Genomic DNA, 27,874 nt, shown 5'->3' with positions numbered 1-27,874 from the left:
ACTGGCTGCATTCCTTATTTGTGCTTGGAACCAAATAAAAAGCCTCTGGTCTTGTCTGGCTGCAGGGGTTTCAACTGGCTGTCTGACAACTGCTAAAAAGCATCTTTACCAGTAATCCAAAGCCTCGATGTACACTGAATATCTGGGATGGAAACGAGCCATTCAGACATGTTCAATCACAGCGTTTAGTAACAAAGCATATTAACCGCCATGGATGGGTGTTGATGAAAATCAGATATAGACGCTCTACAGCAAACGGCCTCTCTCAGCATCCAGATCAGACAAGTGCAGGCCTGACGCATCTCATCAGACGATTAGTAATCAAAGAGAAACTTGGACACCGGCACAGTTAAATAACCTCTACACAATGCTGCCAGCACAGTCTATCACAACAAGCTGGAAAGTCCTTCCCTGGGTAAGGACAGTCTGTGTTATGTGCCGTCATCTCTCCGGGAGTGAAGCTCAGAGTCGTTTCAGCTCATTTCTTTTCAGCCATAAAATTTTATTCAACCAAGAAGAATCTGCCAATAAAATTAGGTCATTTAACCTGTCGTCAGCCAGGTTCTCATCTGAATACAAGAATCTTAAGTTTGGTACTTTTCAAAGTAAGTGACTGATGGGAACAAGAATTTCTGAAATTGGTCCAGTACTGAGGGAGACCAGACAGGCTGCGACGTCAGTTTACATCCACTACAAGTGTTTGTGTTTGCCACTGACATGCTCAGATTGTTATTCTAGGTGTCTGAGAACATTATGGAAAGGATCCCTACAGAGATAGACCCTTTTGTTTAACAAGAAACAGCCCCATAATCATCATCACCAAACCCACCAGACTCCATTTAAATAAACAGTAATTTTATCAACATCAAACACATATCAATCAAAGTTGACAGAAACAAAATAAGGCTGCTGTCAGCCCTAGAGTGGTCTCCTCTGGTCTGAATCAGGGACTCATGTTGTTCCAAAGTTGTATAATTGCCTAGAGTTGGTTCGTGTTCTCACGGCAGCATTTACAAGAGGACCAGATCAAATGCCTTGTGTGAGAAAGCTGCTCTTGATTGGTCAGGTTGTGGACATATGACGCACATCTAAGTTGACGAATGTTAAAATATTTAATTCTATGTATAGGCTGCACATTTTTACAGTTGTAGAATGCAATCATCCCTTTAGACCTACAACAATGACATGAAAATCCGAATGTTAAAAAATATAATGTTATGTCAAAGCCACAGGGAGCTAATGGAGAGGGGCTAAAGCGCTGTTTCCCAACTGGTGGGTCGCACGTGACTCACGTCAAGTTTGAAAAAACTGAGCTTTTATTTTGAGGTGCTGCTTCCTGCCGTAGAGTGCAGAGTAACAGAATGCTTCTTGGCCAAACTCAAGTCTGACACTGAATGTATTGAACTGTGTGGACCTTGATCTAATGACTAAGGAGAAATCTGCACCTGGGGCTGGACCAGTTGGGAGCTAAAGAGCCGCAGGTTGCCTACCCTGGAATATCTCCATGGGGATCTTTTTCATAATACTGTCAGACACTTAGAAAAACAATCTGAGCCTGACAGCGGCAAAAACAAACACTATTAGTGCATGTAAACTGACAGTGCGAACATGCCCAGACTGGTTAGACTGCAGGCTGCTTGGTTGCTCAATACTGGACCAATTTCAACATTTGGCGTTCCCATTAGTCACACATACACAAACACCTGAGAAAAAGGGTTCAGGTTGAACAATACCAAACCTATTCTTTGAAAACAGACAGAAAAAGGCAGATTTCTGCATTAACATGGAGAAAATGACCCTTTTTAATTAGAGAATTTTGTGCCTCACAGCTGATACAGAAACCACTGTATTGCTATCTGCTGCATTCCTCTCCTCCTTTCCACCCTGCTTGATGTCCTATTGGTCGGGTGGAGGAGTTGGGTCTGTGTCTGGTACTACCAAGGAGTGGAACAGAGCAACAATACGCTCGGGCATTAGGCTACACTCTCCCCCCCTCCACCGCTCCCTCTCCTCAGCTCTGAGCTTTCCATTATTCAACTGTGTGTTTGGGTGGGGGTGGGGGTGGGGGTGGAGGGGTGTTGGGGTGAGCGTCGTGGCCAGGAGAGCATCGGCGGCAGAGCCAGTCTCAAACAATGACATCATCTCTGCAGGACTGGCAGGCAGTGAAGGCTCGCTGCGCTCACCAGGCACTGAGCACTCTCCAGCTCGCATGTGTAACTTAGCTCGTGCTGTTAGCCACCAGCGTATTTCTGGCCACACACAGAAAGCACCACTGAGCCACCGTCCTCACAGTGTGACATCACCATTTGGGTTCTTTTAAGGTGAGCTCTTACTGATGGAAAGCAAAGTGTCTTCACATTGAGACAACAAAATAAAAGGATACGAAGGTGCAGGGAAACTGGCCGATGTGTTTGTGTAGATGGATGTTTGCAAAGCTTTAACACAAGGCTCGTCACTGCACAGAGTGGAGGCACTCAATGTAAAATGATAAATATTATATTGAAGCTCTCCGTCAAGGCTGAATGAGAGGTGGGCCACGGCTGTTCCTCGCCAAGAGCGCTCTGCTTGAGACGTCTTGACAGCAGCTGTACAAACTCAACCAGACAAAAACTAATGAAGATGTTTTCATACTGGAGCTAAGTGCTGCCTTACAGCACACACACACACACACACACACACACAGTCTGAGCTCAGGGATTTCAGTGTAAGATTCAGTGATGAATTTTCAGGACGCTTTAAGAATCACAATCAGCACAGAAGCGTTAAAGGTAAACTTCGTAGGATGATATGATATGAAAAATTCATATTGTGATACTTGCAGTATTTCGACATGCAGACATAATGAGGTCATACTGTTACCCACGGCAACAACAAGCATGGCTGAAAGTGAAATTATCACCGACTCCTTGGTGGTTCCACAAAGAGGAGCAGCTTCAGCAGTGTGGAATAAACTGTGGCATCCTGAATGTTTTACTTCTCTTAGTGCTCAGAGGGAACTCATTCAGCGGCTCCTCTGGCAGCAGCACAGCGTCTCTCTCGTAATGTAAACCTACGTGACGCTCTTGAACTGAACTCACTAACCCAGCAATAAACTGCAGACAAACTGTTTGGTAAGTTTGTAACACGGCCCAACGGAAGCCTTTATAGTGTTATGATACACTACCAATTGGCCAGACGGCTCTGGTTCATAACGCGAGCAGAGGGCACTTGTCGCAGTGGTATGATACGTCTCTGGAAAGCGTTTACGACGTATGAATGTCGAGCCAAACCATGATGTTTTATTCTAAACCTAACCACGTGCTTTTGTTGACGTCCCGCCATAGGTTGTGGCGTCCTGGAAAGTCACCAGCAGACACAAGAGGATACTTGGTGCATAAGATGTAGACGTGAAAGTCCACTGACAAAGCGGCAATCTGTGATGACTAGTGGTGAGGGAAAGAAATCAATACTTAAGCTGAAAACACACCGGTGACACCGCGGCACAGCGTCATTTGACGCACATCACTTGAAAAGGGGGTTACTTTGTTCTGGTGGATGGAGTGTGTCAAGTACCATCCACATGAATGCCAGGACCCAAGGTTTCCCAACAGAACATTGCACTGTAACAAGATAATCAATGTTATTCTCTTCACCCACCATAGTTTAATGTGTTGGCTGATCGGTGTACATCCCACAGTGAATAAGCATAAGTGCAGATGGGTACAATCTGACTGACATCCCCTGGTTTTAAAGCTCCGAGGGTAGGAGGTGGGTTGAAGGGAAAAGGGACACTTGTTTCTGAAATTATGAATCACTATAGATACTGATGCTCTGTTAAAAGTATCATGTTGTCACACAGAGAAAAAAAAAATCATGTTCTGAAATCAAACATTTTGACGCATCACTAACTGTTCTATCATCGAATCACAGCGCTCTGAATCGTAATCAAATCATGAGGTGCCTGGAGATTCCCCCAGTAAAGACCTGGATAAGAAAGTGTTTGTATGTATTATTCTGCACCGTCCCTTCTCACATAAACTGAAACAAGCATGCACACGTCCGAGACCGCACGTTCAAATCTAGTTCTGTCCGCACCTGTGTGCTCTCAATGTTGACTTGCACTGACTCGCTTAAAAGGTTCTCACCTCTCTCAAATATTCTGTGGTCAGTATGCTCACATACATCCCATACTTCAAACACTGGCAGCTAATGTTGACACTGGACAGGAGCTGAGCTGCAGTCTGATATGAACTGAATCACTCGGTAAACCAGCCCGACCCAGATCTGCCCTTTATTCACAAGCAGAGAACGATTAGATTACAAGTGTCTGAAACTGCATGCAGACACATTAACGGACCAGTGTGAAGGGTTTAGGAAGATCTACTGTCAGGAAATTAATATAATATGAATAACTGTGTTTCACTGGGTTGAAACATTCCTTAATATCTAATAAAAATACATATGTAATAGATTAAAGTGTTCTGGATTACTAGTGACACTGTGTTTCTGGAATAAACTGTTCCTGGAGATGTGGATGAAAACAGAAATGTCTCTTGAACATATCACAACATGAACACACAGGACAAATCTGTGCGCTCACTATGTGGCTTCTTACTGTTTATTTACACTCCACAGTAGTGCGAGCACATGATGATTAAGTGGGATAATTGTAACATCGGGAGAGCAGAAATAGCAGTGACACTGTCTCTTAACAACAACAGCAGCAGCAGCAGCAGCTGGTGAAACAACAGCAGATATGAGGATTTAAAGTGGTTTCACTTGTCATTAGGACGCTCCTCTCCTGCAACGAGCTCAACCTATAAAACCACTCTTAATTTTCCAAACAGCAAGATGTTAACATGGAGACAGGAACACAGTTAATAAGACAAATTCATCCAACACAACCCATCATGTTATATTTGAGACCAGTAAAGAGGACGACAACATCAACTACACAGAGGCCCGAAGACAAAAAGCATTACCAACAAATATTCTCTCAATTTTGTTCATATCCGTGATTTTTTCTTATTTTGTCAGAAGCCATTCACAGTCCAACACAAGGAAAAATAAGTTTAAATTTTGCGAGCAGCGATGAACAGGCCCTCGCACCTTCACGCACGTCAGGGGTTCTAGCAGAGCGCCACCTGACACAGATTTTCATTTCTGTAAAAGTCATACACTGCACGCAGGCAAAGTCGTTCAATGTAATCTCACAATCTTCACAAGTAAGCATCAGGTGCTGCGACTATGCTGACCAAATCTGAGATGGATCTGGTCACCCCTCTGTTTAAGTATAAAACATGTCCTGTTGCCAGTAGGTTGTGTTACGGCTTTAAGTTAATTCTGGCACATAGATGCCATGAGGCTGGGACTCTTATCACGCGTGACAAATTTTTGTCAGATTGGACTATGTGTGCTTAAGTTAAACAACTTCCTGTTTCATGCAAAAACATGGAAGTTTAATGCCTCGCTACACAGCTTTGAGTAACTTTTGATGTCGATGGTCTTTAGATGAGACAGATAAAATTTGAAGTCTATCAGATCAAATCTGTGGGAGGGGTTTGTTAAAGTAGGACCCATGGAAATGACCAAAAATGCACAAAAATGACACATGTAATTCAAAATGGCTGACTTCCTGCTGGGTTTAGCGTACGGCTCAAGGAAGCTTTTTTGTACGTCTCGGGATGTTACATGAGCTTCAAAACTTCGTACATGTAGTAGGGGTGTAAATCACCAGCTTCATCACAATACGATATTATATCGATTTGTTTGGATGACGATACGATGTTTGCCGATATCACAAAGTCTGTCACGATATGATTTTGATTCGATTCGATTCAGGAGCCTGTGATCGATATGACACGATATCATATGCCCATCTAACACAATCATTTACATCAACTCACAAAAACAACTAGAATATGATTTGACCATTTTATTTCTGAGCTCTGTTTGTTGTTTGAGCGGAGGCACGTTTGCCCAGAAATGGTGACACAGACGTGCCATGTGAATTTCAAAATAAATGTGTATCTTTAAGATGACGATATGGATCGATGTTTTCATTTTGCATCGATGTAATCAGATCGTTAATCAATGAATCGATGTGGATCGATGTATCATTACACCCCTAACACGCAGGGGAATCCACCATCAGGAACTGCCGAGTCAATGTTTTGCATCTGAGTATGAGACCCAAAATATATAAAAGTTTACACTGTAAAAGCATGTGAGGATAAACATGTCATTTATTGTGAAATATTACAGTTATATATTGTAACTTCCTGGAAATAATCTGCAGTGTACGTCTTCAGCAGAACTTCATCTTCTTGCAGCTTTTGTTTGGTGCCATCTCTCCAAGTCTAGTTCATGTCTCAGAGCTTTTGCACACGGCACCAGAATCTCTTAACAGAAAATTAAGAGAAAATATAAGAGACACGACGACGCTGCAAAAGGTTCTATCTTTATAAAGTTTCTCATCCTCACCATGGATACAGAAACATCTGTAGCCCAGCCTAATGAAATATTTCACTTAACAAACAGAGATGAAGTGTTACAGAGTGTTTCACACAGTTCATGGTGGATTAAGAAAAGAGAAATGTTATAGGCAGATGAACAAAACTTCAATTTGGGTTGTTAAATCTGGGACAGATGAAAGTAGGATTCGGGACACTGAGGAAGAAGTTAATTTGGAGTCCTGCTGGTAGCAGGGACTCAAACCAGGAACAAACCCTGCACATGCTCAGCCACAGAGGAGACGCTCATCAGTGACATCACCAGGCTGAAGTCAGATGGATGCATGATGAAGTATGTAAACTGCACCCCACTCAGACCGGGCCATTATCTCTCATAATTATGACGCCTGCTGAAGCTCCTTAACGAGTCGTACAAGCCAACAGGGAGAACAAGCCGAGGAACAAACACTTGACAAGCTCAGCACTTAATAACAACCTCCAGCAGGCGCGTTTTTCACAGGCGCTGAAACCCGATCCTGATCTGACTCTTTGGAGGCCATTTGTCCTGCTGGCTGTGTTTGGGCTAAGAGTGTTATCAGACAAGGAAGCAGCGGTTAGCGTGAGACAGCAGGCTGATGACGGAGAGAGACACTTCCCTCTTCTCTGTCAAGCTCATTCTGGGTTTGTCAAACACAGACGTGCACACATGACTAACACACACACACTGTTTCTATTTATTCTCTGTCCTCTACGATCCTGTCACCTCTTTGAACAAATCATCATCTGTTTCCACCTGTTCACCTGGCCCTAGAGCCAGTGAAGCTTCCAACTAGGGATGCAGTTTAAGATCATTTTAATCATTGATTTATCTGCACATCATTGATGAGCTGATTAATCATTTGTACGCCTATCTCTACAGTACAAGCTTGTGTTACCCAGCCTCAAAAGACATCTAACAATCCCTGTATAGCAGAACTTGGCTAATACACCCTCATACTGAAAATGCAAATACGAACAATTAAGTTTCTCCTAAAAACTAGTGACCCCAGCACATACCCTCACACAGCCCTACGAGCTAAAGCCGGGTGAGACTCCCCTCAGCCAGCTGGTCCTGAGGCTCCGTCCAGACAACCCAACACACCCTCACACAGCCTCGGGATCACAGCACCAGCCAAATCACAACAAACAAAAGGAAACTAAATTACTCATACTAAAAAGAAACAAGAAGAAAAATGGAGTAAATTAAAATATTATCTGACCCTAAAAAGGGACTTCATATCAGCAAATGATCCGACTGCAGTTAAAAAAAACCTACATTAAGAAAAGCTTCGACAGTGAACAGACTCAGTGAGCGTAGCCTCACTAGCATGAGAGTGCATAGACAGAGCTGGCTGCCAGAGGAGGAGAGACTCTGCTCCCAGTGTGAAGGACCTGACACGCCAAGCTGACAGTCAGGTGCCGGTCATGTTGGACCGTTGCTGAGCATCCGTCGCCCTCGTTGGTGCAGGATGTCCCACACAGTTACACCTCCATCAGGTTTTTTAAGGCTGATTCAGCATGTTAGACCAGCGACGGTGGAGCCAGACTGAAATCTTGGGTTGCTCCTTGAAAGTTGCCGTTTCGACTCATCAGTCGGGGACCTCTCAGTCGAATGAGGTTGCTTCAAGTCAAGCAGTATGGGGTTTTTCTGCTTATCAGTGTGCTGTTCAGTGCAGTGTACTTTTGGGGACATTTTGGTCCCCAGATTTTGCTGCGGAGTGAGCGCTCTCTACTTTCACGCTACTCTTTGGTACAGACAGCTGCAGACACAATGCAGCGGCACAGAGGAGGAGAAACTTTCCACCACAAGGGGCCGTACACATGCTGCATCTTTAACTGCTGGGGATTCTTGTGCCAGCTTTCGAGAGCGTGGCGGCAGGTTGGGTCTGAGGTTGCTAAGCAGCCATAACCAGCACCGTATCTTAACTTATTTACCTAAAATCCTGAGTGCAGAGCTGATCTTCTTCCAGGTGCCATTTGTGTGTCCGTCTATCGTCTGTGAGACAGATGTAAAGCTCTGACAGCTCTGCACTAAAATCATCAACTTCTCCTCAATGACAGGAAAGATATCTGTTGGCTGTGACTGGTCGGTCCTCATCACATGACTATTCCAAAAGTGTAACTTGGTTTATCTCAGGGCGCAGTCTTCGCGCCCTGAAAAATAGCCACTTGGGAACACGTGCGTGCCAAGGTTGGTGTCGCTCTGGCGTTTGAGCGCACCTGCCTCACGTCTACATGAAAACGATGAATTTGAGGCCCCTAAGGAGATAACATTATCTTCTCTCTTCTGCTTAGAAGTGGTGAATTTACAGCTCAAAGATTAATGCGATAATTTGATGTCTAGGCTCAGAAACTGTTGTTGGACATCTCACCATTAGCTTGTTTACTATATCCCAGTTCAAAGTTTGAGCCCGGTTCAAAGTTTAAACTTTCTATGGAAGAAAAAACAAACAAACTGTGGAATATTCAAACAGCCAAATCTGATCGGACTGACATTATCGTGAGTCAGGTACAGCTCTGATGAAATCTCTAATTGTCAGTTCAGCTCAGCACGCGAGAAGAGAAACAGAAGTGAGAAACAAAGAGCTAAAGTCCAGAGGGAGTGAGTCCAAAACAAACTTGTTCCATAAGATCAGATTATTTTCTGTAGTCACTGAGCTCTTCCGCAGATTTGTTCTGAGATGTTTTACTTCCTGCATGGTTTTGTCTGAGTGTGTTCATCAGCTTAATAATGGCTGAGTGCAACAGTCCAGTGAAGATGTCAGACTGCTGGATGAGCGGTCCTTCTAATGAATGACAATGCTATACCAGCACTAATGACTGCACCACAGCCAATAATCATATTCAAGTGCTGTAAACCAACACTGGACTGCTCCTCAGCAAACAGTGCTGCATCACACCGAGCAGGACAGATGATTTGTTCAAACAGATGATTTCGGATGGAGCCTGGACAAACACTGGCAGCAGCTGCTTAACTGGTGCAAAGGTACAAACAGGGAGAAAATATTTGCTTATAAATTCAGATAAAATGGGGTCAGTGACCTCGAGCTGGCACTGATGGGACGTGTTCTATCATGTGTGGAGACGCCACACAAACCACACCACACCAAACCCTACTTAAGCTTTCTTAATTTCATGAGACCACGCATTATTCAGGGTTCCCACACATTTTCATGAACAACATTTCAAACCTTTTCCCTGACTTTTAAAGGACCCATGATGCGACTTTAATTTCACTGAAGCATGCGTTTCAATATGTCTGCTGCACCTGCCGACCTGGTTACGGTACATTTCTACATACACACACACACACACACACACACACACACACACACACACACACACACACACACAGGAGAGTCTCACTTCCCGCAACAAACACCACCACACTACGTCACAAATACACCAAACATCTAACAGCAGAAGGCTTGGCTGGTGTAAGTCATGGAAAATGGGAACAGTGCAAGTTTTCCACTTGTAAGTTGTCTGAGTTAATCTGTCTTACTTTTCCTTGGGTTGAGGCAATTTAGAGCCCTATATCAGTGGCTAACTTATATATGCCATTATGTCACATTATGTGGAAGCAGGGGCGTAAATACAGACAGCACACATGAACTACATGAACTATAAAAACTATTCAATTAACATTATATTTTCTGATATATATATACAGTACAGGCCAAAAGTTTGGACACACCTTCTCATTCAATGCGTTTTCTTTATTTTCATGACTATTTACATCGTAGATTCTCACTGAAGGCATCAAAACTATGAATGAACACATGTGGAGTTATGTACTTAACAAAAAAAGGTGAAATAACTGAAAACATGTTTTATATTCTAGTTTCTTCAAAATAGCCACCCTTTGCTCTGATTACTGCTTTGCACACTCTTGGCATTCTCTCCATGAGCTTCAAGAGGTAGTCACCTGAAATGGTTTCCACTTCACAGGTGTGCCTTATCAGGGTTAATTAGTGGAATTTCTTGCTTTATCAATGGGGTTGGGACCATCAGTTGTGTTGTGCAGAAGTCAGGTTAATACACAGCCGACAGCCCTATTGGACAACTGTTAAAATTCATATTATGGCAAGAACCAATCAGCTAACTAAAGAAAAACGAGTGGCCATCATTACTTTAAGAAATGAAGGTCAGTCAGTCCGGAAAATTGCAAAAACTTTAAATGTGTCCCCAAGTGGAGTCGCAAAAACCATCAAGCGCTACAACCAAACTGGCACACATGAGGACCGACCCAGGAAAGGAAGACCAAAAGTCACCTCTGCTTCTGAGGATAAGTTCATCCGAGTCACCAGCCTCAGAAATCGCAAGTTAACAGCAGCTCAGATCAGAGACCAGATGAATGCCACACAGAGTTCTAGCAGCAGACCCGTCTCTAGAACAACTGTTAAGAGGAGACTGCGCCAATCAGGCCTTCATGGTCAAATAGCTGCTAGGAAACCACTGCTAAGGAGAGGCAACAAGCAGAAGAGATTTGTTTGGGCCAAGAAACACAAGGAATGGACATTAGACCAGTGGAAATCTGTGCTTTGGTCTGATGAGTCCAAATTTGAGATCTTTGGTTCCAACCGCCGTGTCTTTGTGAGACGCAGAAAAGGTGAACGGATGGATTCCACATGCCTGGTTCCCACTGTGAAGCATGGAGGAGGAGGTGTGATGGTGTGGGGGTGTTTTGCTGGTGACACTGTTGGGGATTTATTCAAAATTGAAGGCACACTGAACCAGCATGGCTACCACAGCATCCTGCAGCGACATGCCGTCCCATCCGGTTTGCGTTTAGTTGGACGATCATTTATTTTTCAACAGGACAATGACCCCAAACACACCTCCAGGCTGTGTAAGGGCTATTTGACCAAGAAGGAGAGTGATGGAGTGCTGCGGCAGATGACCTGGCCTCCACAGTCACCGGACCTGAACCCAATCCAGATGGTTTGAGGTGAGCTGGACCGCAGAGTGAAGGCAAAGGGGCCAACAAGTGCTAAACACCTCTGGGAACTCCTTCAAGACTGTTGGAAAACCATTTCAGGTGACTACCTCTTGAAGCTCATGGAGAGAATGCCAAGAGTGTGCAAAGCAGTAATCAGAGCAAAGGGTGGCTATTTTGAAGAAACTAGAATATAAAACATGTTTTCAGTTATTTCACCTTTTTTTGTTAAGTACATAACTCCACATGTGTTCATTCATAGTTTTGATGCCTTCAGTGAGAATCTACAATGTAAATAGTCATGAAAATAAAGAAAACGCATTGAATGAGAAGGTGTGTCCAAACTTTTGGCCTGTACTGTATGTATATATATATATATATATATATATATATATATATATATATATATATATATATATGATCATTTTCTTTGGTATTTTTATCACATGCACATATATAATCATGAATGCTGGGTAATATGTATGTTGATGTCGTCCAGTGTCGAGTCTCTTTTTGATCATGTGATGAGACGAGATGACACATAGCAGATAGTTTAGGAACAAAACCTGGCACTAGGGCCCCTCACAGAGGAGAGTGGAGTCTTGCAACACACAAGCTTGTTTGAGGGGGAGAGGCGGGGTTGGCTGCAGTTGGCGAGATGTCACTGCTACCAGCTTGAGGGCGGGCAGCCCAGCTTTTGGACCTACTCTGGAGATGGTCTGTCTTTGCCGTGGCTCCTGTGGAATGACGCATCTAAACTGATAATGGATACGCAAATCTGCGCGGCATGGCTTGACTTGCCACGGCAAAGAGTGACAGTGGAAAGAGTGCAATAAAAGCCTGCACCGAGGCCTGTCGTAACTACCTCACAACAACTAATTTCATTACAAACAACAACATTCAATGACTTTCCAGGTTTTCCATGACTGTGGGAGTCTGATTTATTGAACCCAACTTTGATATAATTTACCACAAATCCATTTTTATTTGACAACAGCAGATGTCACTCTGTTAAAATACAGCTGTTTAATAATGTGGATTTCCTGCAGAGTGAATTAGACGCTGGGTTTATGGAGTGGGCAGAGACAAGCCTGATTACAACAGACCAAATGTTTGAAGAGCAAATTTTGAAATCACTTCAGTAATTACAGGATAATTTGGGTTTATGCTCCAAAGATTCTTGCAGATATTTACAACTGAGGGATTATGTAATGTCACATCGGGAATCATCAACCTATCCCCATAGAACGTTTTCAGTAAGGATAATGGAAGAAAAGACAAAAATCATCCCACAGATACACAAATGTTTACAATGACATGAGTCACCAAACACCTTGGATATAAAGAGAAGTGGGAGCTAGAGCTGAATGTAACGACTAGCACACTACTGAAAGAGTTCAACTGGAAATTATAAACCAGGTATTTTAGAGCAGCTCTCTTTGTGTCAAAATATGACAGCAGCAGCCACAAATTTGATCTGGAGGGATTAAAGACAGGTTGGAGATCATACGCACATTTTTTTGGGACTGTCCGACAGGGTTTTTCAACACTGGCTTATCATTACACCCACTGTTCTTTATTTTAGGAGCAATCCCTGATGGAGCGATGGAGAAGAGAAAATTTTACTTGCTTGTCTCTGTCAATCAGGTGTGTAGCTTCCAGTACAGACAGATGACAGAGAGGTGACTAAATTATAAATATTTTGACTGAAGTCTGGCTGAACAGTCTGGCTACTTCATGTCTGCAGGGTCTGAGAAACTATCTTCACACTAACTTTTATACTCAGTATCAGCACACATCCTCAGCAAACAGCTGGTTAAAGACAACAACAGCTGAACCATTTGTCTCTCCCCATTAGCACCACTCTCCTGCCTGACTTATCTGCAGTTCAGAATCTCTATAACAAAACCACATTATTTGCTTTCCTTGTTTATCTGCAGGCAGACGCGCCTATAAGCACAGACACAAATACATTTTCAGAACCGTGGGGGTTTTCTGGTAACTTCGGCATCACATTTAATCTGCGTGGACGCTTCATAGCTCTCACTTTATACTGTAATGTCTGTATGTGAGAGTCCAGGAGCTGCAGACAGGTTGGACTAACACACAGAAGGTGAAGCAGGTTTGTGAGTTCATTATAATGTCACACATTTCGGAAGCTGTGAGGTTGTGAAGCATCGAGGTGAATCCTTGACGCTTTGTAGCTCTGAGGTTAAACAGGACACTTTGCGTCCTTGTCTCTCCATGCAACAGTGAGGCTACTCCAACATAAGGTGCAGGAGATGATGGAACTCAGAAAACAACACTGGGGCTTGCGTAATTTCTGCAACACATCCTTGCCAGCTAAGGACAGTGAGGGGTGATGCTCAGTATGCAGATGTAGCAGAGTAACGTTACTACGGCCGGGGTGCGTTACATTACCTTCCCGTACACCTTTGGCATGGTCGATTCAGCAGGGCTCCGGCGGCTTCGATGCGGCGGATGGGCGCCGGAGCCCAACCCGCCTTCAGCGGCTCTCCGAGCGGCCAGAGGCAGCGCTGGAGCCGCGTCGCCTCCTCCATCTCCGGCTGGGAAACCCTCGTTTGCCTCTATCGTGAAGAAGCCTGTGTTCTGCGGCAGCATGTGGCGCCGCTCCGGGTGGAGGTGGAGGGTGGAGGAGCTGATTCCTGCAACCGAGAGGAATAATAAATATAAGGAGCACCGAGACTGCATCTTGCCCGCTTGTGATATCGCCATGTTTGTGTATGTTTGCTTGGTGGATTAGGTAAGACTGAAGAGCTCCTTCTACCGGCCGTGATGCTCCTCATGATGCGTTCACACACCATGGGAATGTGGGAAAGGACGACACTCCTCACCTCAAACCTACTCATCAATTATTCTTCCAATGTTCTGTAGCCTGTAATAACATTTAGTCCAGTCAACCTGTGGTTTGACACAAGGAAAACTGTAGTAGCAATCATTCAAGGTCTTTTAGTGATCTCTTGGGACGTCCAAATAACATATTAAAAGTAAACCATTATACATTTAGTGGATCAAGGTACATTCAGGGCTCCAAATTTGAGGCCACTGTGTCACAGAACATGATATTTTAATGCAATCTATGTCCTAATATTAAATTTTTAGGATACTTTTCCACATATAACCATCAGATACGACCTGTCCTGAATGTATATGTGCAGTTAGGAGGTACTATACCCCAAAACAACCTTTTTTTAAATCCAAAGTCAGTAAAATTAGGTTATAAAGCATGTTATCATTCAGTTTTCTGCACATACAAATGTGTTTGTCAGTGACAGCTGCCACATGGAAGGCTTATTATGTTGAAATATCATCTACAGATAAAGAGTTTTTCATTATACCAAACTAGAATTTGCCACTTTGGGTGGTACCAGTTAGTGAGAGTTCTGACCTGGGCCCATAAAACTCGATCATCATGGGAGGATGCCAATGAAGCAATATTACATCAATTGGCCAAAGGGGGGCGCTATAGCAACCCATTGAAATGTCAAACTTTGAATGGGCATATCTCATGCCCCGTATGTGGTAGAGACATGAAACTTTGCACAGAGATGCCTCTCCTCATGAGGAACACATTTGCCTCAAGAACCCATAACTTCCGCTTATATAGATTTTCCGCCATTTTGAATTTTTTGAAAAACACTTCAAATGGATCTCTTCCTAGGAAGTTTGAGCGATCTGCATGAAACTGGGTGAACATAATCTAGGGACCAATATCTAAAGTTCCCTCTTGGCAAAAGATGGAAAACTTACTAAAACTGAGCTTCTATAAGGCAATGAATATTGCGGAGGGCGTGGCTCATCACATAAAGGTGTATAACATCTCAAGGGTTTCACCCATCACCACGCAACTTTGTAGGCATATGACCACACATAATCTGAGGGGACCCCTCCATTATTGACCCCATCAAACAAAATGGGGGCGCTAGAGAGCTCATTTCTTATCTAGGCCTAACCGCCATATGGATTTTTACTAAACTTGGTAGATATGTAGAACAGGACGCCTCAAGGTGACTGGAGAAATTTAACTCTAATTGGCAGCTGGGTGGCGCTATAACAACAGAAAAATGCTTCAAAATGGCTAAAATGCGACCGATCGCTGTGGCTCCCCCTGTGGACCAATGTTGGTGTTTTTTTCTTTTTCTAATTTATGGTATGACTAAGTCATGGTATGGTTTGCTGTACATAATCAGATGTCAGTCATTCTGTCTGTCCCACGTTTTTCTACTCACTGACGTGGTCAATCTATGTGAAACTGCACATAAGCATTGAGGACTAGCATAGGTAGAAGGTGACAAAGCTACCAATGGCTATGGACTAGTGAATAATGATGTTATAGATATGAAGTATACAGAATCATTTATACCCACTTAAGTTACAGAAGAAGTGTGGCACAAACTGAGTGGAAAATTTGGCAAAAAATAAAATGGTTGTTGGGTAGTAGTCCTTTAAATACAGGTATAGTAAATGATCAGAATTTTCTCTTATAAAGTGTTTTATTGACAAGATTGACCCCAAAAACTTCAGAGAGATACCAAATATGTTGGAAATATGTACAGAGACCCTTCAATATTAATATCTATCATTTCACCCAGATCACATAACTGCAAAATGTTGATTTGCTTTTGACCCCGAAAAAACAATGTCCCATTAAATCCATGGAGGTAAACTTTGAATATATGATGCAGGAGGGTGTTAGAACCAATAAAAACTATTAAACATTACTAATGCAATTCCTCCTGGGTTGGGCACATTTTTGAGTTACACTGACTGGACTTATTCCCATGCTAGTAGTCCTGTGCAGAGACATTTTTGGGAGCAGGTGCTTGAGCACCTCAAGAAAATTAAAACAAATCTATCTCAATGGCTGGAGGCAAGAGACAAATAGTTTTATATATTGGGGCTGTCAAACAATTAGTTTTTAAAATCAGGAATAATCACTGAATTCTAATAGTTAATCATGATAAATCACATCTTTATAAACTTGTTTAAATTCCATAATTCTGTATTTAAAACAGTTTTGATGTCTATATTTACGAGGTGAAACAGTTCTTAACAGAGTGTCTGGATCAGGAATGAAATGAATGCAAAGAAATTGACTTTTAGTCAACAGTGAGGTCTGACACCAGGACTGAGAGGTCGGAGACAACTTCAGAGGGCTCTTTCTGTCAGACACAGTGTGTGTTTGTTTGAAAGGATTACGTTACTCTGATATAATCTGATGACTCACTGACGTCCAATGATCCCCAGTTAATGCAGTCTAGTTGCTCTGTCTGATTCATACAGGTCCTGTATGTGTCAGACATATGACTGGTCACAACATGTCGACCTTATTATATTCCCTTATTACATCATATACCTGTGTGGTGGTGTGTCTGTGTCGCTCTGCAGTTACACTGGTCCATCTGCATCCCAACCCTCACCTATGGTCATGAGCTCTGGGTAGTGACTGAAAGAATGAGGTCACAGATACAAGCATCTGAAATGAGTTTCCTCTGTAGGGTGTCTGGGCTCAGCCTTAGAGATAGGGGGAGGAGTCAGACATCAGGAGAGAGCTCAGAGTAGAGCCACTGATCCTTCATGTTGAGGTGGTTCAACATCTGATCAGGATCCTCCTAGGCGCCTCTCATTGAAGGTGTTTCAGGCACGTCCCTCTGGTAGGAGGCCCCGGGGCAGACCCAGAACACACTGGAGGGATTACATAACTCATCTGGCCTGGGAACGCCTCAGGGTCTTCCAGGAGGAGCTGAGAAGTGTTGCTGGGGAGAGGGACGTCTGGGGTGCTTTGCTCGGCCTGCTGCTCCCATGACCCGACTTCAGATAAGCAGTTGAAAATGGATGGATGGACCTTTACTCCTGTAGATCAACTTGTCTTATTTCATGTCGCCTGCTGAGTCAACACATTTTACTGTGTATTAATTCTCTCCCACCAAATTTCATTGAACACATTTAATTGAAGTGTAAAAAAATATTGAAGTCCAAAATCTATTGAATACATTAAATGGGTCAAACAGAAATGTTTGAGCTTAAAAAGATGAACATATTTAGCTGAGGTTAAAGAATATGCTAATCAGGATTAGTTAGGGCTGGGTGGGGCTAAGTGTTAGGTTAGGCTTGGTTAGTGTTTAAGAACGTCAACTGTTAAACAGGAAGCAAAAATGACTGGAGGGAGGCTTTAAACGTGTTTATTATTAATTAAAAATGTCACATTAAAACAAGAAAGTGAGCAAATATTAGTTTGTCATGGTGGCAGCAATATGTTGCTGTAGAAGATGTAACTGTAGCCTACCTTTTAAGAAGAAGAAGAAGAAGAAAATAAAGTTTATCAAACCCAGAGGGGAAGTTTTGTTGTTTTTTTTTTTTCGCTCTGTTACACACACAGGCCCTAAATACACACATGCACAAACAGGACTTGTACATGCATTAAATGGGGAGCTGTCAGAGTGAGGGGGCTGCCTTGGACAGGCGCCTCAAGCAGGTGAGGTTCAGTGACTTTCTCAAGAGCACCTCAGCAGCACCAAGGAGGCAAACTGGCACCTCTCCAGCTGCCAGTCCAAGCCTATAATTCCAGCTCTGAGCAGCTCTAAAAGTGACAGATCCCAGATGTGGATTAAGATGTTTCTCGCACATGAGAAATGTCTCTTTTAATGAGAATAAAACGATCTGACTGTCATGGACGCGGCGTGTCTCCTTCATGTTGCCACAACCTGAGCATATTAAATCAATGGGATTATACAAAGTGAGATTAGAACTCCACTGTGAGTAAAGTGGATATGGGATGAAGCTGTTGAAGTGGTGGGTTTAACTGCAGATTACTGCTGCGGCCCTGTGGCAGCGAAGTGGATTATTTCAGTGTGAAATGAAACCATGAAGCAGCAACATGAACCAGAGAGAGATCATTTACAGGTAATCAAGACAATGTCATCAGAGTTTGGAAGAATGAATATAATAAAGAAGGCAGAAAGGTGTATGGTGTTGTCTTGCCTGAATCAAAAACTGTTCAGAATTCAGCTGCCAGAGACGTGATGACATCACTCCAGTTTCAGCCTCTTTACTGGCTCCCAGTATGTTTTAGAATAGATGTTAAGATTTCACTGATTACTTTTAAGGCTCTTCATGGTCTCTGTAACAGATATATCTCCGACCTCTTTGTACCGTGGACGCCAGAACGTACTTTGAGGTCCTCAGGCAGCAGAGGTCTTTTGTCTGTTCCAGAGGTCAGGGCCCCGAGGCTCTGGAACAATCTGCCCGAGGAAATCAGAAATCAGGTCGGTTGAGTCAGTGATCGCTTTTAAATCCCTTCTTAAAACATATTTTATCAGAAAGCTTTTCCTGATTTTACTTGAGTTTTAAGTTTATTTAAACTTTCTTTATTTCCTCAGTTTTTATAAACCAAAGTGTTTTATCAGCTCTTTTAAAAGTTCTTGTTTTCATGTCTTGTCTCTTTTAATTATTGACACATAAAGCACTTTATAAATAAAGATTATTATATTATCTTCACTGACACATTCAAATTACAATTTTGCATGAATGACTCAGAAAATGATCATGCCGTTAATCCCATGAGTTTTAAATACAAACATTTTAATATGATGTGTTGCACGTTTGCCAACTTAAACAAACCACATCTGAAAATTTGAAAGTCTTAGATCTTGAACTGTATATATGCAGAAGTAATTGAGGAAACTGGGCCAGCTGTCACACTGAGAAGTTGTTTCAGTGACTCTTTGATTAAGTATAAATAAAAGTAAACTGCTGTGCTGCAACAAGCAAACACACACTGCTGTCTGTTACTCTGGGCATATTCAACTTGCTGACTTGTGTAAACTCAGGACTGGTTAATGTTTCCATCATTGTAACATCACACCAATAACAACACAAAGATTGTTGCAAGGCTGCAATAATGAACAACATAAACATATTAGCTGAATCTGATCAATCAACAAATGTAATAAAAATGTACAAGTACAGGTAATTACACATCCGATTGTCTTCAGTTAAATAAACAGGTCTGCTTCTTAACACAGGGAACAGCTGACTCCACCCTACAGTTTACCAGAAATCTGATCCAGTGTTTGCTTCAGGAGCTTCTTCTTCTCCGTCAGGTGGGCCTCCAAGTTTTTAGCTTCTGTCAAAATGCAGTCCAGCTCCTTCATCTTGGTGGCATCATCTGCTGCTCTCTCACTGCACCAAGACATAAATACTGACATTAAAGAAGTGTGACTGTGACAATATGAGTGAAGAAGCAAATGTGTGTTGATCGATTTAAATTGTGTGATCAACAGTATGTTGACATCTCTCAGCAGCATTAATCAACATGACGAAACCATGTGAAAGAACTGTATATATACATGATTGTTAGCACGTTAGCATACGTTGTTAGCATGAACAGGTGAGCTTTACTTTCTGAGTATTAGTTTTAGTGAAATTCTGTAAGACAACAGAAGAAAAAATGAGCTGTTTGTGCATTCTGATTCTGAGACCTCCAATGTCTTAATAACGTCTACACGTGTACAGATATTTGTTCCCACTGTTTTGAAAAATAATTCTGTCCACACAACTTTCATTTTTTACAAAATCTCTCTATCCACTCTATAGAGCGAAAATGACTCCAAAGGGACTCCAGTGTGTTTTTGTAAAGGTGAAATGAGGTCTGTGGTTAATACATAAAGAGACTTTCACATTTTGTTTTACGACATAAAAATATGTCAGTAAAGTATTTACTGACATATTTTAATGTTATAAGTTTTTAGTTTGGCCCAATCACTAACATGAGCCCCTTTTACACTGCCAGATTTTCCGTGAATGTTGGGCCGCTTTGCCGGCCAGCTGCGAGTGTTTAGACACACAGAACCAGATTGGCGAGTTGATTCAAGGTGCCCAATTTTCCACCTCGTAGGGTACACATATTGGTGGAACCCTTTTAGTTTAAACAGACTAAGGCGCCCTTCCGCAACGGGAGGAGCTGTTGATGACGCCGCACGTGCGAGCCACTGGCAATGGATAAACAGGAAACAGCTGATAGCAGGAATTAGCGAGCAGCTAGTAGCAAGAGGGAAACACAAACCTGACAGACACTGTAAAGATGAGCAACTGGGGAGACAAGGAATTGCGCGCCCTCCTTGTCCTCGCAAACGAAGAGGCCATTAACCGTCAGATGACGGGGACGGTGAAGAACGGGCCGACTTACGAGAGAATCGCCGAAGGACTGACCAGCCGCGGCTTCCCTCCCATGTCACTGTTTACGTCACACGCTGAGCTACACGTTTTGTTACTTGCTCACGCCCCCCATTGCCCCGAAAAAGGCACATTCTGTATAAACAAAAGTAGGTAGGCGGCATTTTGCTGCACTCCCTGATTTTGTTTTTATACTGCCAATGCTGAAAAAAGACTGATTGGGCTTTCCTGCAAATTTGCACAACTCCTATCTAAAAAGGGCTATGGAGAGGGCTAGCTTTATGACCTATACTGCAGCCAGCCACCAGGGGGCGATATAGATGTTTCGGCTTCACTTTTGTCATCATCCATCTTTATTTATGGTCTGTGGTGTAGGTGAGAGGCCAAATCGAAGAAGAATATGACCCTTAAAAAATATCTCTATGCATGTAGACAGGACCTAAGTTTCATGTGTATCCATCAAAAACATGTCCAGTAGTCGCCACACCTTTTTCTTGTTCAGGAGAAAAACTGATTTAGTAAACTTTAAAGGCGGTGTATGTAAGAATGTGGCCAAAACGGTTACTGCACTCAAATTCAAAATACTGCTGTGAGTCGTGTCTGCCCCCCCTCCCCTACAGATTCGAGGTTACTGGACAGCGGCACGCTGGAGACTGATTTGTTTGCCCACGGGCAGCTGCCGTGGCAGGGCTGCGTCGCCGCGTCCTTGATCTGTGGTTTTCCAGCAGACCGTTCAAGCAAGTCCGGCTTCTCTGCTGCTAACGCTGCTGCTGGGATACAGCTGAGGAGGAGCCGGCTGCTAATGCTATGTACCAGGACACTGCTAATGCTGTTTGCCGTGCTGCTGTAGCTCAGTCGTTACTGTAACTGATGCTGAGACTCTACTGACTGCGTGACTGGTAGACGGCGGTGGGTGGCGCAACAGGCCAAAACACAAATTCAAAACATAAACATGATTTGCGGACCGTAAAAATGTTTTTTAAACGCGAATATTCTGGCTGTACTATTGTTGTCGTGAGATCAGTATGTTATATGAACATTATTCCTTAGTCTCTGTGACATATTAGGAGGATTTTATGACTATTTGCTTTAGATTTCTTACATATAGCTCCTTTAAAATCATCATCATCATTTTCAGGTGGAAAGATCCTAACCCTTTCATTCTTTGAGCAAATTTTCTCAAGGTTTTAAGCACATGTATGTCACCACTTTGTAAAATCTAATTAAGCAGATGAAATACGACCGACCTTAACGCTTCAGAAAATTCTGAGAACAGCACGCTGAACTCTCTGACTGCACCTGTGACAGAACAAAACAGCAAGGTCAAATGCTGCAAATTCACTCAGTGGCAAAAACTTACTTACCTTGACAATCAAACTGAATTATGAGTATTCTTCCATTATTCTTTTCATGTGACTAAAATATGATGTGGAGGCATTCACTGGTCTAAAACCAGGATGGAGCACAGGCAGTGAACAGATATCAGCTACAGTTCTGAATCACATGATTCACTTCACATAACGTGTTTACACAACAATCAAATTCAAGGCATTTGTCACATCTCCTGTTTCTCTTTCACACCCCTCACAAGAAACTTATTTGATGGGTTACTTCAATCACACACACTTGCTGTGAGCTCATGTTGCAGCAGTGTGACAGCACAGTGTGTCTGCTGATGCTTTCATTTGCTCTGACATAAAAACACAGCCTTATCGTATTGTATTCATTTGTGGGCTGAAATGTAATTTTTCCGATCCAGCAGCATTTTGTGTGACTGCCAGTGCACTGTGACACTGCACATACCTACAGTCGTGGCCTCAAATGAATCAGCTGGCTCCAAAGTGGATGGTTTAGAGGGAGTCTTTCTCTTTTTCGATGGCGATTCATCTCCACCTGCAGGTGTAGGCTCCATCTGTTGCAATGGGAAGAAGACCAGTTGCAATAAATCATTAATCACACATTGAAAAATGGATCTATCTGTCCACTGTATTTGAAAAGGACATTATTTGACATAATATCATTATATACTTAATTAGAGGGACTCTGGCATACAGGGCCAGCCCTAGACTTTTGGGGGACCACCTCAAATTAATGCTAATTCACTTCACATTAGGGGTGAGTCCGTGTACACGTGTTTGAGATCATAAACGGTTATGAAAAGTTAGTACACAAAAAACTTTTTTTTTAGGGGGGAGGGGGGTGATACTAATTATCAGTAGTAGTAGCTACTATCAGTAGCCTACATGCTCCGTTCTATTAAAATGGCGCATTCGTTAAGGGGGTCGTTCGCCAGTGGGCTACAATGAGTACCGGGCCATCAAATCACAGCATCTGCAGTGAGAGGACACGGAATTGTTTGCGCTTTTACGCACGCGTCGGTGGAGAAGTGGCACACATGAGTCGTGCTACAGACAGACAGATGGACGGACGAGCCATGTATCTCGGTGCCGCTTAAAAATAGCTAACACATCTGGCTACATCTTTCCCACATCAAATATCCGTGATCGCCTAAACTCACATGCGTAAAAGCGCACACAATTCCGTGTCCTCTCTCTACGGATGTTGTGATTTGATGGCCCAGTATTCATTGTAGCCCACTCTGATAAGACCCAATAATAATAATAATAAGTTACTGTGGACCTATATGCCATGCCTTTTAATAAAATTTCCAGAGGAGTTTGCTGAAAAACAGGTAATGTCAGCCTGAATTACTCGCATGCGTCCCCAGTGAAATCGCTGACATGCATGGGAAATACGGCTTCTACTGGCCGTAGACTTAGGGACCAGAATTCGGGATGGCGGACCCAGCGGTGAAACCCGTGTACACATTTATACGAAAAAAATTACCCACTCTAAAAATTTAGAAATTTTTGTACACAAACTCACCCCTACTTCACATGGCACCAAACCAACGTATGTATCTTGTTTAGTTTAAGCACTCATATTGTACAAATAAGCTTATAGAGAATAAAGTAAGGCCCTTTAGCAGCAACACTATCTTTAAATAGACGACAGTATTTTTCTGTTACCTCCTCACCTGTGTGCTGGGCCTTGAACATCTGCAAAAAAAGTCTGTAAAAGGTTTTCTTGATTATTGATAGCCTACTGACCAATTGATTTAAGAAGTAATATTATGACACTGAAAATAAAAGCCTTAAGCTATGATTGTATTGTCCGCAGTGGGTTTCTTTACCTTAGAGCACATGTTTTACTTTTTTTTTATGCCACTTTTCAAAGATTCTGGTCTGACATAAAAAAACTGGATATCACTGAAGATTAATGACATTCAAACATTTGATATCTTTTTATATAGATCATTTGAATTGATCCGTCTCTTACATAATAAATATAATCTTTCTCATGGGTAAAAACCATAATCATTGTGGCAGGTGGAGGAATGGTGCGCCCTCCTTTAACTGGTTTATAAATGATTTTAAGTTGTTTTCTTGGTCACTAAAAAAATGAAAAAAAAACAAAAAAAAAAAACTAAGTGTCGACGTTTCTCAGTTCTTGTTTTGAATTATGATTCTTGATTTGTATCTTGATGTTTTTTGCTAAAATGTGTTAAATTTTGTATGTCTGGTGTTTTAATTTTTAACTTACCTTTTATAATTCTTATGTATGTATATATAACTCTGCCTCAGTCTATTTTATTTCGTTCATATATTTATTTTTCTCATTGTCATCAAGGTTGACAATTATTTTAATCTGTATCTTTATAGTAGGAACATCCTCTAAGAAATGTTATATGTTATGTTCAATAATTCCAATGTATGTATGTATTTTCTTCTCAGTATCTGTCAGTATGTCGTATCTTCTGAGCTCCCATTAACTCAACATGATTTTTTTGAATTGATTTAAGAGACTTTTCCTCAGGAAAGTTTATCTCACCTCTTGGGGTGTCGTCTGTTTAGGGCCCTTGATGATGTTCATTACTCTCTTGTTAGGTGTTAGCAGACTGGATTCTCCTTCCATTGGTGTTGCTTCTCACGTTGTCGTGTGATGTAAAGCTGCTGCAAACGTGAAATCAAACGTTAGACATTTGAATTACAGGTATTTTGTTTATCACAAAGGTTTGTTTGTGTCTCAGTAGCATCACAGGGTGCTAGTGTGTGCTAACATTGGTCTCTATAAAAACTGTCATCATGTTTTCTTGTATTTTTTCCTTAATCTTCACGGTCTGCTTAAGACAGATGTTAAAAGATGCTATTGTGACAAACTGACAAATGTTATGCTGCTTGCAGAATATATGTTACATAATATTCATGTCTAAGATAGCAAGTAAAACCATAAAACCACCACGATATCTTGTATAAATATATATTTTCCAGGTGTTAAAACACCTTCATGTTAATAATACAGCTAGATGTATAACATTAATGTTATCAGACGATCTTTATTCCCTTTAGTTCGTCAACTCAGCACTAACAGACTTATCTTACTAGCTAACATAAAGCTAACGTTAAATGTTTAGCTAACCTAACAGTTAAATGCTAATATTCACTATGTTAGCTAACGTTCATTTACATTAGCAGTTAACGGCATACAGCCATGATTTTCGAGGCTTTTATGTGTAACTAACTTATTGTTAATTAATTGATTAATTGGCTAATTAATTAAAATTTAACAATTAAAGCTTGCGCTACTTACGAGCTCTGAGTGGAAGAGTCGGTTATTTCGCCGCTTACATGTACCGTCACACGGTCAGTTGAGAGCGGTGGTCTACACTGGACCAAACGGTCACGCTAACATTTAAAATAACGGTAGAGGGCACGCGCGCACGTTGGAATGGCAAATGCTGCATTCATGGCTGCTCGTAAATTGCGGTTGGCACTGTTATATCAACTATCAGGCGGGGATGCTCATGACTGACAAATGTGTTACGTCATTTTAAGAGACTCAGAATTCCCACAGTCATGAAGAGAAGGAAGAGCGATATTTTGCAGGTCTGGAAAGGTCAGTTTGGAGATGGTGAGTGAATATCGTGACTCTGCTGTTTTAACATTACTGTTGCTTCTTTTTTAGTCCTGCTCTGAATTTCTTCCTTTTTAAATAATCCATTGTAAAATTTACAACATTAGTTCTCTGAGAATCTCTTTAACATTCAGCAAAAATCAGTGTTGTAACTGAAAAAGCCCTAATCGAATCGATATAAAATCGAATTGGAAAATCTTATTGAATTGGCACCTTGTGAATCGAATTTTAATGGATTCAGGAAATCAGTGGCGATACCCAGCCTTAAAACCTAATAACCACAAAGTAAGGCTCACCTGTACATGCTAACAGTGAATGCTAACATGCAAAATGTTCAAGTGAGCATGCTAACAATCATATATGAACATGTACAGTACAGGCCAAAAGTTTGGACACACCTTCTCATTCAATGCGTTTTCTTTATTTTCATGACTATTTACATTGTAGATTCTCACTGAAGGCATCAAAACTATGAATGAACACATGTGGAGTTATGTACTTAACAAAAAAAGGTGAAATAACTGAAAACATGTTTTATATTCTAGTTTCTTCAAAATAGCCACCCTTTGCTCTGATTACTGCTTTGCACACTCTTGGCATTCTCTCCATGAGCTTCAAGAGGTAGTCACCTGAAATGGTTTTCCAACAGTCTTGAAGGAGTTCCCAGAGGTGTTTAGCACTTGTTGGCCCCTTTGCCTTCACTCTGTGGTCCAGCTTACCCCAAACCATCTCGATTGGGTTCAGGTCCGGTGACTGTGGAGGCCAGGTCATCTGCCGCAGCACTCCATCACTCTCCTTCTTGGTCAAATAGCCCTTACACAGCCTGGAGGTGTGTTTGGGGTCATTGTCCTGTTGAAAAATAAATGATCGTCCAACTAAACGCAAACCGGATGGGATGGCATGTCGCTGCAGGATGCTGTGGTAGCCATGCTGGTTCAGTGTGCCTTCAATTTTGAATAAATCCCCAACAGTGTCACCAGCAAAACACCCCCACACCATCACACCTCCTCCTCCATGCTTCACAGTGGGAACCAGGCATGTGGAATCCATCCGTTCACCTTTTCTGCGTCTCACAAAGACACGGCGGTTGGAACCAAAGATCTCAAATTTGGACTCATCAGACCAAAGCACAGATTTCCACTGGTCTAATGTCCATTCCTTGTGTTTCTTGGCCCAAACAAATCTCTTCTGCTTGTTGCCTCTCCTTAGCAGTGGTTTCCTAGCAGCTATTTGACCATGAAGGCCTGATTGGCGCAGTCTCCTCTTAACAGTTGTTCTAGAGACGGGTCTGCTGCTAGAACTCTGTGTGGCATTCATCTGGTCTCTGATCTGAGCTGCTGTTAACTTGTGATTTCTGAGGCTGGTGATTCGGATGAACTTATCCTCAGAAGCAGAGGTGACTCTTGGTCTTCCTTTCCTGGGTCGGTCCTCATGTGTGCCAGTTTGGTTGTAGCGCTTGATGGTTTTTGCGACTCCACTTGGGGACACATTTAAAGTTTTTGCAATTTTCCGGACTGACTGACCTTCATTTCTTAAAGTAATGATGGCCACTCGTTTTTCTTTAGTTAGCTGATTGGTTCTTGCCATAATATGAATTTTAACAGTTGTCCAATAGGGCTGTCGGCTGTGTATTAACCTGACTTCTGCACAACACAACTGATGGTCCCAACCCCATTGATAAAGCAAGAAATTCCACTAATTAACCCTGATAAGGCACACCTGTGAAGTGGAAACCATTTCAGGTGACTACCTCTTGAAGCTCATGGAGAGAATGCCAAGAGTGTGCAAAGCAGTAATCAGAGCAAAGGGTGGCTATTTTGAAGAAACTAGAATATAAAACATGTTTTCAGTTATTTCACCTTTTTTTGTTAAGTACATAACTCCACATGTGTTCATTCATAGTTTTGATGCCTTCAGTGAGAATCTACAATGTAAATAGTCATGAAAATAAAGAAAACGCATTGAATGAGAAGGTGTGTCCAAACTTTTGGCCTGTACTGTAGTTCTTCACATGGTTTCATCATGTTGATTGCTGCTGCTACAAAATGAGTCACACAAGCTCAGTAAGTGATCTGAGAAATGATTTCCTTTAGTGAAAAGCTTCATTTATTCCATGCGTGAAGGAACGCATGGAATAAATATAACCAATATATATATATTGGTTACTGTATATTAACGGACACTCTGGCATTACTTCAACTATAAAATGAATTTATAAATGTTATATTCGTAGAGAATAAATTTGAATCAACACATCACAGTTTCACTTTTAATTCTTTTAACTAGTTGCACATTT

The 27,874-nt window shown here is 42.0% G+C and overlaps 2 protein-coding genes across 2 annotated transcripts in view; both read right to left on the bottom strand.

Annotated features, from left to right (window-relative positions):
• The window catches only part of sorl1 (sortilin-related receptor, L(DLR class) A repeats containing), a 119,788-nt gene extending 105,607 nt beyond the window's left edge, over positions 1–14,181 (bottom strand). Inside the window, exon 1 of the mRNA XM_033631088.2 lies at positions 13,831–14,181. Coding sequence (XP_033486979.1) covers positions 13,831–14,145 — 315 coding nt within the window. The 5' untranslated portion in view covers positions 14,146–14,181. The remainder of the gene's footprint in view (positions 1–13,830) is intronic.
• Positions 14,182–18,999: 4,818 nt separating this feature from the next.
• Positions 19,000–25,347, bottom strand: tex12 (testis expressed 12). Its single transcript, XM_078167527.1, has 5 exons — positions 25,255–25,347; positions 24,496–24,617; positions 22,408–22,516; positions 21,852–21,903; positions 19,000–19,611 (listed from the first exon to the last, which is right to left on the bottom strand). Exons 2-5 carry the CDS (start codon positions 24,577–24,579, stop codon positions 19,473–19,475), a joined length of 384 nt encoding a protein of 127 aa, XP_078023653.1. The 5' UTR covers positions 24,580–24,617; positions 25,255–25,347; the 3' UTR covers positions 19,000–19,472.
• Positions 25,348–27,874: the final 2,527 nt, after the last annotated feature.

The sequence above is a fragment of the Epinephelus lanceolatus genome, chromosome 4 (genome assembly GCF_041903045.1).
Source record: "Epinephelus lanceolatus isolate andai-2023 chromosome 4, ASM4190304v1, whole genome shotgun sequence".
Taxonomy (NCBI): Eukaryota; Metazoa; Chordata; class Actinopteri; order Perciformes; family Serranidae; genus Epinephelus; species Epinephelus lanceolatus.
Note: the sequence above shows the minus strand (reverse complement) of the source record. Positions and strands in the feature narration are given on the sequence as shown.

Bases quoted from the DNA above. Each gene is read 5' to 3' on its own strand.
- tex12 (XM_078167527.1), bottom strand. From the start codon at position 24,579: ATGGAAGGAGAATCCAGTCTGCTAACACCTAACAAGAGAGTAATGAAC. The intron at 22,517-24,495 runs GTGAGATAAACT...CCATTGCAACAG, and splicing joins AACAGACGACACCCCAAGAG to ATGGAGCCTACACCTGCAGG. The intron at 21,904-22,407 runs GTATGTGCAGTG...GTTCTGTCACAG, and splicing joins ATTTGAGGCCACGACTGTAG to GTGCAGTCAGAGAGTTCAGC.